The following is a 17,731-nucleotide window of genomic DNA, read 5'->3' as shown; positions in this document are numbered from 1 at the left end:
GTATTCAAGACTTTAGCATCCTTGTTTTGAAATATACTGACAGCCTGAGAAAGGGGCTTTAGGTGTAGATGAAAGATAGCAATTTAGATAACCAATCTGTGCTGGAGTGAATATGGTTTTATGACTTTTTTATAGTTGTCCTAAACTCTAGTTTTGGTAAAAATCCATGGTATACGGAAAAACAGACAGGACAGGCATTAAAGAGATGATCTATGTAATTCAATTATTACAGACAAAAATATGTAAGCTTCTCTACTGAAGTGCATTGCTTCTCTCAGATTAAAAACTAATTTTCCATGTATTTTATATGTATTTGTGTATACATACACACACACACGCATGCGCTTAATGGAATAAATTATGGCTATATTGGTCTCTAAGATTAATGATGAAGACATAGTAGACATAGGAATTTCCATGCCAGATCAGAACAATTGTCCACTTGGTCCAAACCTCCCTTTCTGATAGTGGCCAGCACCCAATACTTCAGATGAAGGTGCAAGAAATCCCATAGTGAACAATTATGGAAAAACCTCCCCATAGTGGAAGTTTCTGTCTATCTCTTCTCAGTCAGAGTGTCATAGAGTTTAAGACCAGAAGGGACCACCAGATCATTCATTCTGACCCATATATCAGAAGCCACCCACATCACCCAGCTCTTGCACACTAAACCCAACTACTGAAATTATTACAGCCCACAAGAAACTAGACTATTATGTGCCACAGGCAGAGAGCAAAGTGCACCAGTGCCTGAGTCCCCCACAAAGGTAGGAAAATGATTATGTGAGATATACCCAGATAATCCTGGCAAGTGACCTGCACCCACACCGCTGCAGAGGAAGGTGAAAAACCCTCAAGGTCCCTGCCAATCTAACCTGGGGGGAAATTGCTTCTCGACCCCACATATGGTGATCAGTTAGGGCCTGAGCATGTGAGCAAGAACCAGCCAGTGGTTAGCTTATTCCCAGAAGTATAAGGGCTTATATCCCTCATGACTTTTTTTTTTATCCTATGTAATGTAACTGTGGATGGTCTCATTATCCAATATCAATGTCCAATCCCAATTAGAATCCTACTAAACTCTTGGCCATATCCATATCTTTTGGCAGTGAGTTTCACAGGTTAATTATAGAATCACAGAAATGTAGGGCTGGAACGGACCTCAATAGGTCCCCTGCACTAAGGCAGGACTAAATATTATCTAGACTATCCCTGATAGGTATTTGTCTTAGCTGTTCTTAAAAACCTCTGACAGAGATTCCACAATATCCCTAGGTAATTAGTTCTAGAGTGCTCAACTACCCTTACAGTTAGGAAGTTTTTCCTAATGTCTAACCTAAATAATCTTTGCTTCAATTTAAGCCCACTGCTTCTTGTCCTGTCCTTGGTGGATAAGGAGCACAATTTATCACCCTCCTTTTTATAACAGCCTTCTAGGTACTTGAAGATTGTTATCATCTCCCTGTTGTGTTTTTTTCTCCAGACTAAACAAACCCAATTTTTTAATCCTTCCTTGTAGGTCATGTTTTCTAGGCCTTTAACAATTTTTGTTGCTCTCCTCTGGACTTTCTCCAATTTGTCCACATCTTTCCTGAAGTGTGGCGCCCAGAACTGGACACAATATTCCAACTGAGGCCTCATTCGTGCTGAGTAGAGTGGAGGAATTATTTCTTGTGTCTTGCTTACAACACTCCTGCTAATACATTCTAAAACGATGTTGGTTTTTTTACAACAGTGTTACATTGTTGATCCATACTTAGTTTGTGGTCCACTATCACCTCCAGATCCTTTTCTGCAGCATTCCTTCCTAGGCTGTCATTTCCCATTTGTGTGACTGAGTATTCCTTCTTAAGTGTAGTATTTTGCATTTGTCCTTATTGATTTTAATCCTGTTTATTCCAGACCATTTCTCAAGTTTGTCAAGATCATTTTGAATTCTAATTCGGACCTCCAAAATGCTTGCAACCCCTCCCAGCTTAGTATTGTCCACAAACTTTAAGTGTACTCTCATTGCCATTATTCAAATCATTTATGGAGACATTGAATAGAACCAAATAAGAGAATTATGCCTTTTGTAAAACTGTATTCCCTTTTATCAGGTTGCTTTCCAGTTTCAATGAAGTCTCCCTGTTGAGAGAGGATTACTATGAGCACATAATTTACCTTCTTTATACCATTAATCATTCTGCATATCTCTGTCATCTCCCCTCTTATTTGTCTCTTCTCTACAAACAGTCTCAATTTTTTCAATTTCTCCTCCTGTGGAAGTTTTTTTATATATCTGAGCATTTTCACTGTCCACTTTCTTTTCCTGCTATCTCCATTCAGAGGTAGAGTAACCACAGTGAGCATAGTATTGATTAAATTTTCAACATTATCTTCTATCCTGTTACTTATAAATCTTAATATGGATTGAACTTAAAGTAAACGATCATCATGAGATCCAGCAATCTTCCCACCTTAACAGGGGAAAAGAAAAAGAAAAATGTACAGTATAATTTAGGCTAATGGAAATTTAGCATGACAGTTTGACAAATTAGATTTGATTGGGTCAAAAGTTCTCTTGTATATTTTTATTACCTCTAGTATAAGGTATTTTATTATAACCCTATGCCATTTTAATTTATCTATTACTTTAAGAACATTATGTGGAGAAATATATGACTTTTTAATTTTTTAATTATGTTTTTTATTATGTTTAGAAAACAGAGTTTTAACAATCCCTAAAATACAACTCAAGAACTGCTGCTCCGAAAAGCACAGGCCTCTACCTTGTGAGCTAGAAGAGACTTTCCATGAGTGACCTTTTCAGGACTCATCTCCATGGTGAGCCAGCCAATAAAGGACAACCTGAAATCACACAGAGAACACTCTCGCTTACTTGCCCAGATCTATATTCAGTACAGGGCAGTGGTGCACATAGGTCCCACTTCAGCCAAGTACTTAAATGCATGCTTAAGGCCTATTGAAGACAATGAGACTTAAGAAAGTGCCTACATGCTTTGCTGAATCAAAGCCTTATGCACATAAGTAAAGCAGTGCTCCCCGGGGCGGTTGCGCACACTAGCGGATCAAAGCAAGTTTGATATAACGTGGTTTTTTGGCTCCCGAGGACAGCATTATATCGGGGTGGAGGTGTATTTAAAAGCACATAAGCAATCCCATCCCTAGCACTCAAACACATGCCTAACTGTAAGCATGTGCTTAAATACCACCAGTGTCCTTAAGTGCTTTGCTGAACAGCAATGGGATCACTCATCTGCTTAAAGTTAAAAACATGTGTAAGCGGTTTGTTTATTTGGGGCCATACACATTAGCTAGAACATTAGGACTTGTTGAAAAAATGTACTTATGCTAGGATTTAAAGAGCTGAAAGGATTAACCAATTACCCTGGGTTCTTCAAATGTATACCTCCTTGCTTTTTTACAAGGGCACAGCTTAGTAAGATGTTTATTAATGAAGTGGAATTATTTTTTTGTTATAAATGGTCAAGATTTTTTAAACCTCTTTTTCTTAAAGAGTTAACTAGATTATGTGGGGAGTCATTAGGTTTTTGGTTGACCTTGGCCATTCACATAGAAGACAGCATATTGAACAGAGAGGGAGAAATTAATAGAGCCCTGCAAATTTGCGGATATCCGCAGATCGCTGATCAGATGCGGATACAGATTTTGTATCCACACAGAGCTCTTGAAATTAATAACAGATTTAGAGGCTATCACCAGCAACGGTATTTGCATGCATTTAGAGAGATGGAAAAGATTGTTGCTAAATGTTTTGTTTAACTTTTCCTTCCCCTACTGTACGGGGTAGAGAGTGCTCTGCTTTCAGAAGCAATCCATGTGAAAGGAATACAAAAAGCCATTTGGGACATGAACTCTGGAGCCTCATCTACATTACAGCAGCATTTTGGTGTAGCCAATGTAGGGTTGCTGTTGAACGTGAAGCCATATTTTCTGTATTGGCATTTGTATACGTAAAGTATAGGAATATCCTAGAAGCTTTTAAAGAAAAATATTAAATTGAGTGTTTTGTTCAATGGGAAGGTTTAAATGGGAAGTATATTTCTAGACAGAATTACAGAAAGAGCTGTTAATTGTGACTTTCACTTGATGAGCAGGTCTAATCAACATAGTGCTTTAAACAGTAATAGCAGCTACTGGCTTGTGGACACTAGGGCTCCCAACATTGCTAACACCAGTGGAGCTGAATCAGTGTTAGGAATGGCTTGCAAAATTTCCCTAGTGTAGACAGAGCCGTAGGTACTTGGAGAACTAGTGAAGTTCTGACATTACAAAAGATAACAGGCTGAGAGGGGGAATGGTTTTAAAGTCAGACTGTTTAAAATTACACATATTTACCTCTAATGCCTAACAAACATTTGGCCGAAAGGATTATTTTGTAAAAGTGTCAACACTCCTAGCCTTTCAGTTAAGGTTTGAGAGTTCACAATAAGCATATCTGGGAACCCCCAGAAGTTCTCCAGTGAAAACAAACCAACCAACCCTGACTTAGTTACTGATATTTCTAATATTTTAAAAAGCAAGAAAAAATAAAAGGAAGCAAATAATCTTATATATAATTAGTTAAATATCTTTATATATTCAACATAAGGGAAAAAGGGGAGGCAAAGGCAATTTAAAAAAATCTTTATTATAAACTGAGCATATATTTATATTGGACCTAAAGAGAGACAATAAACATGGAGCCCTCTCACACAATTTGTACAAAGTCACTTTTCAGAGCAGAACTGCACTTTTTTCAACACAAGCTAGAGCAAGACTTCAACAGCAATCCTTCAGCTGCAGTTTTGAAAGTACATATTGCGCACATTGGGACTTGCCCAAGAGTAATTTCAGAACGGAACATACAAAAAAAGAACGTTGACCTTTTGCTGCCATCTTAACCAAAGCAACAAACACTCCCTTCCTTAACCACAAAGCATTAGAGGATCAAAAACTAAATCCACATGCAAATTTATGGCACCCTACCGGCACCCTACCAGCACCCCACCCACACCTCAACAAACACCAAATTATGAAGGATCTGAATCTTAAGAATTTGCTAATCAATTTGTTGTACTATCTGATTTGATCTTAGGATAATTAATGAGTCTGTTTGTTTATACGGGGCACGTCACAAAAATGATCCAGGGCAGGCAGAGAACTGGACTGGCGCTCTTCCAGTGTAGAGTAGGAAACACTAAATCAATACATAGGAAGTGACAATAAGGTCTGCACCTGAGCCTGACAGCCCAGCTCAGCCCAGTGAGATCTGCAGGGAGGTGCACGCGCGTGAGCTCTTCGCTTCCCGCTAGGGCTTGCCCACGCGCCAGTGACGTGCAACGCCGCTCAGGGCAGGTCTGGGCTCTGCCACGTCCCACCGCCGGAGGGGAAGGACTAAGGAGGGATTCCAAGCTGTCCCCGCTCGCTTTCCGTACAGCACCGCCGGTCTGATGGGGGCAGCCCTGAGCGCCCTTCCCTGCCTCGCGCCGCGACGAGCGGAAGTTCGCCCTCCCGGCGCGTACAATCTATGCTCCCGCTCGCTCTCGCTGGTTGGCCGCCAGGGGTCGCGCCCCGGAAGCGAAGCGGCCATGTTGCTGGGTGACCCCGGGGAAGCGGTGCTGGGGGGTGGGCGGTGCTGACGCCCAGAAGCGGGACCAGGCGACAGTGAGGGACCGAGAAACAGCTCCCGCTTCCCGGGTGAGTGTGAGGGGAGCGGGGTCCCGGGCCAGCCCCCTCCGCCCCCCGCCCGCAGCGAGCCCGGCCCCCTCCTTCCCCCAAACCCTTTTCCAGCGGATTCGTCCGCCCAAGGGATCCCGCCCCGCGCTGCTCCCTGGGGCCCTTCCTCAGCCCGCACAGGGGTCCGCCCGCCTCCTTACAGAGCCTGGCAGGGGAAGCCCGGGCGGAGACAGAGAGTCTCGGTGCGGGGGAGGGGGGTTAGTGTCGTGCTTAGGGGGATTTTACAGTGTCTCTGTTTTGTGTTATTGCCTCTTTCTGCTTTGCTGGCAGATAGGGTGAGGTTGTTCTCTGCCCCCCAGTAGGGATCTTTTCCTCTGCACTAAGTTTCCCTCTCCTTCTCTGGTGGAAATCCATCCCCCTAGGTTCCCCTTTCCTAGTGGCTTGTGAAGAAAGTATCAGGGAGACTTGCAGGGGGGAGGTAGTGAAACACAACTGGGAAACAAATGTTGACTTTCACTCATCTATTTTTCTTCAGTTTGCCTTCTCCTGCATCTGTCCCCCATGGCAGCGTGGTCCCGTGAGGCAGTGCTGAACCTCTATCGCGCTCTGCTGCGCCAGGGCCGTGGTCTACGCTACACCGACCGTGATTTCTACCTCGCCTCGATCCGGCGTGAGTTCCGCAAGAACCAGCAACTGGAACGGCTTGAAGACAGAGAGAGACAACTGGAGAAGGGACAGGCCTTCCTGCACAGTAGACTGGGAGGGTTGGTTTAGAGTCTTTGCCTCCTCCTGCTTTTATCTTGCTTCCTTTTTCTCTCCTTGCAAAACCGTTAATCATCCTGGACAGATGGGTAATATCTTCTGCCCAGCACGAACTTGAAGAAGAAAGTCCAGAAGGTGCCTGAATATCCATCCGTACAGGCAGTGCTCCCGTGTTCCCCTCACAGATGCATTAAGCCTTAGGTAGGTTACTTGTTGTTGTTTGTTTTATTGCAGGGTTTCTCAACCCACGAGTAGGGACCCAAAATTGGGTCGCTAGAATGTTTCAAAGGGTCATGTGGCAGCCATCCCACAGGGCTGGTTGGACTCGCCTCCCTGCTCTAAGCACTGCAACCTCGGGTTCCAGTTCCACTCAGGTTTGGCCCAGCTGTCATGATGGAAGTCTGGTTAGGCCAAATTTGAGTGAACTGTACTGCAATCACATGAGCCAGGTCACAACGCAACTCGTACAAATTTGGTAGAGCTGGGATCATGGGGATAAACCTGAGCAGGGCTGCAACCCTGGAGTTTGCAACGGCCAGAGCAGAGAGTCAAGCCCAGACACCCCCACAGAAGCAGCCACCACTGTGGGTTAAGTGTTCGGCAGGATCCAGCCTCCCCCAGGGGTAGGATATGACCAAAACCACCCCAGGGCATGGCCGTAGCAAGAGCGGGGCAGCTGCCCACGGCACAAAGCTGTGAGGGCAGCTCGGGTCAGCCCCACACAGCAGATCTCGGGGAGGGTGCGCCACCTCCATCTCGACTCACCTCAGCAGGCCACCCAGTTTGTCTGTGTTGAGGGGTGCAACCAAAAAATCTGGGAGGTGGGGGAACGTGACTCCATATGGTCCACTCCCACATCACCTCTGGTAGGGAGTGCAAATATGCTTGCTTGCCCTGGGCACTAAAATGTCTAATTATAGCTTTGCCCCAGGGCCTTTATACCCAGACTATTTACTGGTTGAGAGCCACTGTTTTAGTGGTACCGCTGTGGACTATTGCTACATCTTCTGTATAGCGACCAAAAGTAATTCAGTTGCAAACTCATCAGCTCAGTGACCATCTTTCTTGAGTTCTTGGAGTTTAAAGTGATTTTGGGAACTGGTTCAGAAGAACAAGTGTGGCCATTCTAAACTGCCTAAAACTTGGTGAATAGTGTGCCTTTAGCCAGTTCTAAAATCAGTATAGCAGAACTGGCTTTAAAATAGTTTTGAAAATTTCCCTAGTGCAGATACATCTTTGATGAATCTGAAAAATAGCAAGTTTAAAAGTGATTAAAGAAAATACTTTTTAAACACGTAATTAAGCAGTGGAATTCATTGCCATTATCTACTATTGAAGCCAATAATTTAGTAGGATTCAAAATTAGACGTGCATATGAATGAGAACAGTGGTTCTCAAACTGTGGGTCAGGACCCCAAAGTGGGTTGTGATCCCATTTTAATGGGGTCACCAGGGGTGGCTTAGACTTGCTGTGGCCCACTTCCTGGGGCCAAAGCTGAAGCCCTGGGTGGTAGGACTCAGGTTACAGGCCCTGTGCCTGGGGCTGAAGTCCTTTGGCTTTGGTCCAGGGCGGTGGGGTTTTGGCTCCTCCCCCCTCTGCTCCCCCCCCCCCCCGCCCCCCGGGCAGAGTGGGCCTGGGCAGGCTGAATGAAGTTTGAGTATCCCTGAATGAGAACGTTTAGAGTTACATTGCATATGATCTTTGTATAAATGGCAGAGAGGCCAGTCCCCTAGTACAGTATTCAGCTGGTTAAAGGGAAAAGACATAAAAGGTAATATGGTTTAACATATAAAAATCACTATTGCAAGACATAACTGAGGCAAATATGTTAGTGAGATTTTTTAAAAGCATTAGATAGTTATGTGGTAATCCAGCTAGACTGTGCTAACTGAGGAGAGGCAGAGGCAAACCAAGACAAAAGGAATCATTTTAAATTTTTAGAATTTTATAAGGGAGAACCCCAAATTTTACCAGGAACATAAATAATATAGAATGTTACCAAAGACTACTTGTAATAATAAACTGTTACCAACTCATTAACCTTTGGGAACTTGTACACATTATTCTTCCTTACTCCATGCAGTTAGTACCAAATACGTTTTTATTAAAAAGAACAAGAGATTATTTAACTGCGTCACTTCAGGGAAGAATCAACTTTTCCTCTCCTTGGCTATAGGTCCAACTCCACTCTTGCTGTCCTGTTCTTGCTTCCCCTTGGTTTGGAGCACTCCTTAAATTTGTTGTTCCTGTGGCTGTACCTCTTTCCATCGAGTTTATCCACAAGCAGGGTTTCTTCACCTAGAGCACTGATTCTCAAACTTTTGTACTGGTGACCCCTTTCACACAGCAAGTCTCTAAGTGCAACCCCCCTTATAAATTAGAAACACTTTTTAAAATATATTTAACACTATTATAAATGCTGGAGGCAAAGCAGGGTTTGGGGTGGAGGCTGACAGCTCATGACCCCCCACATCATAACCTCACGATCCCCTGAGGGGTCCCGACCCACAGTTTGAGAACCCCTGACCTAGAGGGCTCTCACTTAGCCATTAGTCACCTTTCAACTGTATTCCTTCAATAGATGCACAAATAGTCATTGTCTCTGTTAATATACTTTAGGTCCTTTGTGGATGGGTGTCATGTTTACTGTTTTCAGGATCTGTTTTCATCTAAAACAACTTTTTGATCAATTCCATTTTTCACCACTTTATATTTCCTTTCAGTTTTTTTCCCTTGATACATTTTCTCTGGTAAGTCTGTAGACTTTATTTCCTTCTACTTCCCTTCTCTAATAGTATCTGCTCACGTACCTAGGTCTGTATATTTTTCCTGCTTTTCCTGACCTGAAACCTTTCCTATTTTCCTTCTTTCCTCCTCCTCACTTCCCAGTCCCCTACTTTTATTCTCCAGTTGTTTTATTTTATCACCTCACCTTCTACCCAGACTCCAGTTCACTTGCTACCTCAGCAGCTAGATTCTTCTCCTTCTCTAACAGCTTTTTTTTTCCCCCACAACTCCCCCTTTGGGTGGATTCTGAGCCCCTTCCCCAGCTCTTGCTGCCCTCTCATTTGCTGTCTCCCCAGGACAGCATTCTGTGCTGCTGCATTGCAGGTGCTAGTACCAGAGTGAGGGTTACTACGTTCATGTACAAAGCCTCCGCAATGGTCAGGTAAAATGTCAGGAGCTGTTAATCATCATGCTTCAGGTCATAAACTGAGAGCTGGAGTTGAAGAAATTTTCCCAATGACTATAATACCATGTAATTAGGAACATTTAAAGGGGTTTTATTTCCTTTCTATGGAGAGTCTGACATTGGCCATTGTTGGAGGCAAGAAAACTGACTAGACATGGTCTGAGCCAGTGTGGTAGGAGGCAAAATATAGAAATAGATGGACCATTAATCTTATTCATTGTGGGAAATCCTAACTTCCAAAGAACAGTGGGAAACAGACTGGGGAGATGGAGGTTTAGATTGGTGGGGTACAAAGTTCTGACAAATCTGTTCTCTCCTCTCAAGGTGAGATGGCAGGTGCTGGAGAGCGCAAGGGGAAGAAGGATGACAACGGCATTGGCACAGCCATCGATTTTGTGCTCTCCAATGCCCGGCTCGTGTTGGGTGTGGGCGGAGCTGCCATGCTGGGCATTGCCACGCTGGCTGTCAAACGAGTAAGTGTGAGGAGGTCTGTGGGGAAGGAAGGTGTGCTTGTGTGGAGGAGGGGCATGGAACATTAGAACAGAGATACTGAAGGTAACAAGGTGAGGGGTAGAGAGATGAACACCGAGGAATGTGGGGATGGGAAGGACCCAATGAAGGCATATGGGCTGGTTGTTTCCTAATGGATGGGGCACTTAACAAATGTAACTCCTTGTGTCTCTGTGATGCCATTTCAGATGTATGACAGGGCAATCAGTGCTCCCAGTAGCCCCACCCGCTTGAGTCAGTCAGGAAAGAGAAGCTGGGAGGAGCCAAACTGGCTGGGGTCCTCATCACGGTTACTGAACCAGGATATGAAGACAAATCTGAGCCGTTCCCTACAGACCCTCCCAACTGACCCTTCAGCTTTAGATGCAGGTAAGAAGCAGTGTGACACTTTCAGCATTATAGCAGCTTCCCTTTCAATCCTGTTACCCCCTCTCCAGGTAAAATTGAGATCTTTAACCAACCTCTAAGGATCACCAGTTTTTAATGTAGAATCTGCAAAATAATAACCTGGCACAGAACTTTACCTGGTGCCAAATCTCTGTTTCTGCAAGCAGGCCAACTCCAGGTTGGCTTTGGCATTGCTACTGGGGGAGCAGCAAGAAGCTTAATGAGCAGGGCATCCAAGTCAAGAGCTGAATTATGTCATCTGAAGTAATTAAATGGGCTCTGTCATCCCCCAAAGGTTGGGAGAGTCCTCTAGGAGCTGAATAAAGGCATTACAGCAGCTCTTAAAATAATCTCCTTGAATACTGCCTGAGGAAGGGGTACTTTATTTCCCTTGGTGATGAGAGGGCTGCTTCATATTTCAACCAGAGAGAAGTGCTGCAGTATGAAGAAGTGTTGAATCAATGAGATCTGAGAAGGTATCTGTTCAGGTCTAGCTATCAGATGGAAGGCTTGAGAGAGAGATCCTTGAGAAATCCACTCCCTTTCCCCAGAAACAACATAAGCCCTATAACTGCTTGACCTACAGTGTCTCTTAGCTCTTCTTGCTTACCCACCTGTTCTGGCCTGCCTCCTGATCTATGATGGTAATACAGCCCCAACAGACAAACCACCACCTTAAATTACTGTAACCACATCAGATCTCAGAAGCTAAACCGCATTGGGCTTTGTCAGTACATCGTAGGAGCCCTTCAGGAAAAACTCAGGTGTTGGTGATTCAGGAAGGGGTACTCTGTCCTCTCATTGTTCCTGCATCATGTTAGAGGCACTTATGCTGCAAGGGTTGCTGTCTTTTGGATAAAATTTAACAAGTGCTGCCCACTTACAGTCATCAACATCATTTCATTTTGCAAGATATGGGGTGTTAGTCTCATTGTTCATGTTAAATTTCAACTCTGGGAACTTACTGTCTGCCCACCTAATTCCTTTAGTAGTTATTGTTGAAGTTATTCACAACTTTCTCCTACAGTGATACTCATAATAAAGCCTGCAAAATGACTGTTAAACTCCACCCTGAAGGGGGCTGCACTTCAGCGCCGCCAAGTTATCTCTGTCAAACATTTAGCAATAAAATGTTGGGGATTATGGGATTTCTCTCTCTTGCCTGACAGATGAGTTCCGACCTGCAAAGCCCAAACTGTCTGCCAAGAGGAGCCAAGTAGAATTGAAGAAGTCGCGCCTCCGTCTGTCCCTGCAAGAAAAACTCTTTGCCTACTACCGGAGGAAAGTGGCTATCCCAGCAGAAGAGCAGGCCCGGGCCAAGCAGGCAGCTGTAGATATCTGCGCTGAGCTGCGTAGCTTCCTACGTGCCAAGCTGCCAGACATGCCCCTGCGTGACATGTACCTCAGTGGCAGCCTGTATGATGATCTGCAGGTAACTCATTGGAGTGTGTGGTATCCATTATGCTGCAGGTGACTGGGTAGAGGTATTTCAGGCTTCCCTGCTGGGTGTGCTGCTTCAGCACAGCATTCCTGTTTAAAAAGCCTTCTGATGCCATATTTCCTGGGAATCCATTTGTGTGATGTTTTTGCAAAACAGACATGCAGCTCTGACTGTGTCTGTGGAACATCTGCCCTTTACTACCTTCGTTTTTTCCCTTCTGCTTGTTCCAGTTCCTTCTTTCTCTGCCCCCTCTGTATTTTCCTGCTCTGCCACATCTCCATTTTTCTCTATCTCTATCCTTCCCCACAGCACTTACCTTGCACATCCTCCTCCAAATGTGTTGCTTCCCTCAGAACTCTTGTATATTTCTGTAAGCCTTTCCTACTCTTTTTGTTTGTTTGTTTTGTTAATACATGACAGAGTTGAACTGGAGAGCAAGCTCTGTTGTAGATCACTTTGATGCAAAAATGGCTACAGACTATAGTGAGTGAATCACTTCTGAGGCAGCACTGAATCGATGCTCCTGGTTGGAGTGCTGCGTATCAGATGCAACTTAAATCTGATGTTTTAATCACATATGGTCATTAAAGATCCCAGCACACCTTTCTCAAGAGAATGGGGCATTGACTCTAGCACCTGTGCCAGATTCTGTTGTGGGATGATTCAGATTTGACAACTTAAGCTCTCCCTGCAGTTTGTCAGTTATTCTTCAGTTCGTGTCCCGTAATGTTGCTGTATGTGAAACAACTGCCATGTCGTACCCAAGAGGTGGATTCACTTTAGTGGTAGGTGAAACAATCCATGTTGTAGTTGGTATATCCATTTGAGTTCAAAAGGTGCATAGAGATCTTTCAGGCAAATGCTGAGTAAATACCAGATTTCATTATGCCCTGCAGTTTTTCCCTGGATTATGAAGAATGATCCCTCTGCATGTTTCCTGATGAAAGGAAGGCAGAGAGTCCCACTTAGAAAGAGCCTCTTGGATTCCCGTTTGAAGGAAGATGTGTGGTGAGCAGATAGATGGCTTTATCCCAGCAGGTTCAACTGTTAACTCTTGCCCTTTTTTCCCTCTCCTGACAGGTAGTGACAGCTGATCACATTCAGCTCATTGTGCCTCTGGTCTTGGAGCAGAACCTGTGGTCATGCATTCCAGGTGAGGACACCATCATGAACATCCCTGGCTTCTGCCTGGTGCGTCGGGAAAACCCAGAGTACTTCCCCCGTGGGAGCAGCTACTGGGACCGCTGTGTGGTGGGGGGCTACCTCTCCCCCAAGGCTGTGGCAGACACCTTTGAGAAAGTAGTGGCAGGCTCCATTAATTGGCCAGCCATTGGGTCCCTCCTGGACTATGTGATCCGTCCAGCAGCACCCCCAGAGACCCTGACACTGGAAGTCCAGTATGAGCCAGAGCGACACCTTCTTATTGACTTCCTGCCATCCCTGACACTTGGTGACACCATCCTGGTGGCCAGACCCCACCGATTGGCCCAGTATGACAATCTATGGCGACTGAGCCTGCGGCCAGCAGAGACAGCTCGCCTGCGGGCCCTGGACCAAGGTGATTCTGGCTGCCGTTGCTTGTGCCTCAAGATTCTCAAAGCTGTGTGCAAGTCAAACCCAGCACTGGGCCGCCTCACTGCCAGCCAGCTCACCAATGTCATCCTGCATTTGGCCCAAGAGGAGTCTGACTGGTCCCAAGATGTGCTAGCTGACCGCTTCCTGCAGGCACTGAAGGGACTGATTGGCTACTTGGAGGCTGGGGTCTTACCCAGTGCTCTGAATCCCAAGGTGAACTTGTTTTCAGAGCTCACCCCTGAAGAAGTGGATGAGTTGGGCTACACTCTCTACAGCTCCCTCTCAGAGCCACAGGTCTTGCTGCAGACGTAATGGGACTTTACATGGGAGAATGATGTTCGGGTTGTCTGGCCAAGATGGACTTTGACTCTTACTAACTGTTGTCCCCTCTCCCCCCATCTTTTTTCTTTAGGCCACCCATACTTCCTGCTGTGAAGTTGGTGCTCCCGCTGGATTTCTTGGTGCTACTGGTCCAGTTCCACTGTTCTCTGTCCCAGCTGTTATCTGTTGACTGCGGGAGGCGGGGAGGGGGACCATTGTGCAGTGTTTGTTCTTAAGGCCTGCTGCAGGTGTTCCAACCTACCAAAACACTGTGCCCTCTTTTCCCTATGCTACTTGCTGCAGGAAGTGAACCCCTTCACTTCCATGTTAGAGTGGGTGGAACTGGGCCAGTGAATCCAATGGCAATTTGAGCAAACTTATTGTTGACATCTAGTATTTCTTCCACAGTCTGGCTTTCCCTCCCTCATGTGTTTCCCTCTGTTTCACCTACCTTGTTGTTTTCCTTTCCTCTCTCTCCCATTCAGACCCAGAAGTACATAGCAGCCCAACTGGGATTTTTTAATAGGACTGTGTATAGCAGTGATTGTATTACAGAGTAAACTCTGCATGATGATTGTACAGGCAGTGTGTAGGGGTGTAAGGCTTGCAGGAGAAGTATACACAGGGCTGACGTTTCTGCCAGTGTGGAGTCCCAACAGCAGTGTCATCCTTGGTAAGCTGGGTGTATGTGATCAGTCAAAGGTGCACCACCCCTTCAAGTATGTGCTGGTCCCACTGAACCTATGAAGAAACTGTGCATGTACATCCTGTCCCCATGAGGCTGAGGAGAGGGGGGGTTTGCCATTCCTGCCTGGCAAGATCCATTGGGTGTTGCTGGTGGAATTGCCTTGGAAATCAAGAATAGTCAAGGTGAGACCCCAAATGTGCAGCGTAAGCGGCTGAATACAGGGGCTATTTTCTCAGTTTCTCTCTTATAGCATCTCTCTCATGCCATTGTGGTTTTACTCTCGGTAAAAGGCGGAAGCAGGTTTATACAACAGAGGGGTTTGCAATAGACACGCATGGGTCAGGTTGTCACCTGGTGTAAATTGGTGAAGCTGCACTGAAGTTGATGAAGCCACACTGAATTACACCAGCTGAGGATCTGGCCCATACATACTAAGTGCAGTATTAGTGCCTAGTAGCCATCTAGGAATGAGGTACTGGGAACAGGAGATGAAGGGTCTGTATCTCTGTTTTGGGAGAAAACGAAGGGAAGGGGAGAGCTGGGGTAGATCTTCCCTTCTGTGTTCCCACAGGTTAAACTTGCACCGTTTGGAGTGTAAAGTCATTGGGACAGTGGGGCACATAATTCACATTTCCTCTGTTTGGTCCTGTTAGATTTCTGCAGTATTTCAACTTCCACTGCCATTTTGTGCTGTTCTCTCTCTGCTGTACTTTCCTGCCTGTCTCCAGATGATTATACAGCTTTGAGGGAGTGGCCAGCCACACAGCTGTATCTCCTGCATTGCAGGCATGGAGCACCTATCTGCTCGGGACTACACAGCTTCCTTCATGCTGCCACCCTCTGACAACGGTGGGGCTCTGTCTGTCTTGAATGACAAGTACTACCATTATGTGTATGTACAGTTTTGGAGTTGTTTCCTCTTCCCATTTTTAACACCCAACCCTTCTATTTAAAAGCAACACAAAAGCTGAGGAGATGAATTGCAATTGTGGAGACTCAGGAGAAGAGATCTGAGACCTTATTTTATTTCCCTCTTAAAGGTGGTGCAGGGGCTTGTGATGTAAATCTCGGGTGGAGTCCCAGCAGAGACACTTAGGCCATATTTTCTAATTAAAGGTGGTGCTGGTAAGATGAATCCTAGGGATGTGCATTTATCCTAGGCCAGGTTTTCTCAGGCAGTCAGTCCAGTCTAACCAGTTTGTCCAACAGTATTCAGTATACAGTGATAATGCAATGTTACATTTTAAATTATTTAACCCCTAGACTACTGCTATTTTCTAGGCTGCCAGCCAAAGGCTTGGAAAGCTGTGTGTTATATAAAATCTGTAGTCTCCAAAGCGTTAACAAATTGACTTTGTATTATTTTATTTTTTAACTTTTGCAGCAATCAGTGTTGGGTGTGGTGTTGGTTGCTCCTCACTCATGTTCCTGGAGTTTAACCCTTTTCCTTTCTTGCTCTCTGCTGTCCTTCCAGTATCAGTCTTCCTGCCATAAACACAAACAGGCGAGACTTTGAGTCCCTTGGGGGACTGGGAAACTCACCCTCCCTCTAGCTACTTGAAGGTCAACAAAGCTATTAAAATACCAAGGGATGGATGGATTCCCTCTGTGCATTCATCTCTGCAGTGTTCTCACCCCCCCTCACTTGGTGCTGACTCCAACACAATGGCCTGGACATAACCGAGTAATAGCATGGTCAGGAATTATCAAAACCCTACAAAAAGGGTGAGACAAGAATAGGGGGAAGCCAGTGTCTGGTTTGGCTTCGGAAGTCTTCCCTGTTCTTGTCAGATCCTTATCTTTATACAGACACTGTAAGTGAACCCTTGTTTCTTTCTGGCAACCTAATGATTCATGTTTTTATGACCATTTCTTGTTGCTCCAAAGTTGAATTTGTGTCTTTTCCCTCTCTCAGCAAGACTTTGTTCCACTTCACTTCAGTCACTTTCTTTACTTCATCTGTTTAATTCTGAAATGTAAAACTTTTTTCCCTGCTGAGCTAGCTATAAGGATGTCCCACCTGGTTCCTAGGGAGCCAGGTGCTCTCATCCCGCAGGCAGCTGCCACAACTGACAACAATCACCCCCTTGTTGGCAGTCTCAGCATAGGCCAAAGATATAATGGGTCACAGAGATTGAGCTGACCATGTGTCCACAGAGAGTGGTTAGATCAGGTCAGGGCTGAGGCATGAAGGATGTGGGGGGAGGGCGGGAGGCCCGTGTGCTGGAAGTTGACACTAATCTGCATCCACTTGTAAGGGTTGTCGAGCTGGCATCTATCAGTGTTAAAATTCACTACAAATCTAGTTGTATTGAGAGTAGAGTAATAGCCAGGAGGGCTTCTGTGTCTTATCCATTCATGGACTACTTTCTATATGAAATTAAAGTACAGAGCAAGGATGCCCAGAATAAAATATGAAAATTGCAGCCTGTGGCCACTTCCCCAGTTCAGGGAAGGAAGTGCAGCCCATGGAGACAAATGATTGTAACAGGTCCAGAGCCCCAAGTCTGTTGTTCTGCACTCTTGGCTCCGGGAATGCCTTGGTGTGTGTTGCTATTGCTAAAGTCACACACAACTCGTATAAGATTGTCTTTGTGTTCCCTGTAACTGCAGAGTGAGGACCAGCTAGCTCAACTGTAGGTTTTTACTGCCATTGAGCTCCATCTTTAACCTTTTAAGTCATATGAAGATTTTTAAAATTAAAAGCAATTAGTAAAAAGGCTGCCCTTTGCCTCCTGGCAAGCTGCTAGTGTGGCCCCTGGTGTCACGGAGTCTGGGTGCCCATGTTATGAAGTGAGCGGTTGAGATGCCCCCATTTCTCCCAGGCTGTGATGTTGTGGATTGGAAGGGGGAAGGACTAGTGCATGATCTGTGACAGAGTGTGTGGAAATACTGAAATAAAATAACTTTCCACAGAATGTTGGCTATCTTTGATACATGTGTATACAATGCCTTGCCTCCTTTCTCTGTTCATTCCCAGTGCCAGGGCAGGAGAAGACTTGCCCGAAGCACCCATTTTATAGACCATAGTTATAAAATCTAGCATTTCTCTAGTACTTGTCTTGAAGGGCCTTAACGTGCTTAAGATAAGGCTCACTTGCTCCTCACTGATTTGCAGTTCCACACCCCCTCCTTTCTAACTCAGAACGATCAACCATCTGCAAACACAAG

General features: G+C 45.2%; 2 protein-coding genes across 3 annotated transcripts; both read left to right on the top strand.

Annotated features, from left to right (window-relative positions):
- Positions 1-5,560: 5,560 nt before the first annotated feature.
- LOC128838797 (MIEF1 upstream open reading frame protein-like) lies at positions 5,561-6,462 on the top strand. Its single transcript, XM_054031227.1, has 2 exons — positions 5,561-5,703; positions 6,218-6,462. The coding sequence occupies exon 2, from the start codon at positions 6,244-6,246 to the stop codon at positions 6,454-6,456; it is 213 nt and encodes a 70-aa protein (XP_053887202.1). The 5' UTR covers positions 5,561-5,703; positions 6,218-6,243; the 3' UTR covers positions 6,457-6,462.
- A 94-nt stretch (positions 6,463-6,556) lies between these two features.
- MIEF1 (mitochondrial elongation factor 1) lies at positions 6,557-17,478 on the top strand. Of its 2 annotated transcripts, XM_054031215.1 has the most exons (6): positions 6,585-6,645; positions 9,169-9,195; positions 9,963-10,111; positions 10,337-10,517; positions 11,705-11,967; positions 13,057-17,478. In XM_054031215.1, exons 3-6 carry the CDS (start codon positions 9,968-9,970, stop codon positions 13,861-13,863), a joined length of 1,395 nt encoding a protein of 464 aa, XP_053887190.1. In that variant the 5' UTR covers positions 6,585-6,645; positions 9,169-9,195; positions 9,963-9,967; the 3' UTR covers positions 13,864-17,478. The 2 variants fall into 2 exon arrangements, with proteins under 2 accessions (XP_053887182.1, XP_053887190.1); XM_054031207.1 differs by lacking the exon at positions 9,169-9,195 and having other exon boundaries at positions 6,557-6,645.
- Positions 17,479-17,731: the final 253 nt, after the last annotated feature.

Source organism: Malaclemys terrapin, chromosome 1 (genome assembly GCF_027887155.1).
Source record: "Malaclemys terrapin pileata isolate rMalTer1 chromosome 1, rMalTer1.hap1, whole genome shotgun sequence".
NCBI classification, from domain to species: domain Eukaryota; kingdom Metazoa; phylum Chordata; order Testudines; family Emydidae; genus Malaclemys; species Malaclemys terrapin.
This window is presented reverse-complemented; position numbering and strand designations above follow the sequence as displayed.

Coding starts and splice junctions, on each gene's coding strand:
- MIEF1 (XM_054031207.1), top strand. CDS start 9,968: ATGGCAGGTGCTGGAGAGCGCAAGGGGAAGAAGGATGACAACGGCATT. Junction 10,112..10,336: donor CCACGCTGGCTGTCAAACGA/GTAAGTGTGAGG, acceptor ATGCCATTTCAG/ATGTATGACAGGGCAATCAG. Junction 11,968..13,056: donor GCCTGTATGATGATCTGCAG/GTAACTCATTGG, acceptor CTCTCCTGACAG/GTAGTGACAGCTGATCACAT.
- LOC128838797 (XM_054031227.1), top strand. CDS start 6,244: ATGGCAGCGTGGTCCCGTGAGGCAGTGCTGAACCTCTATCGCGCTCTG.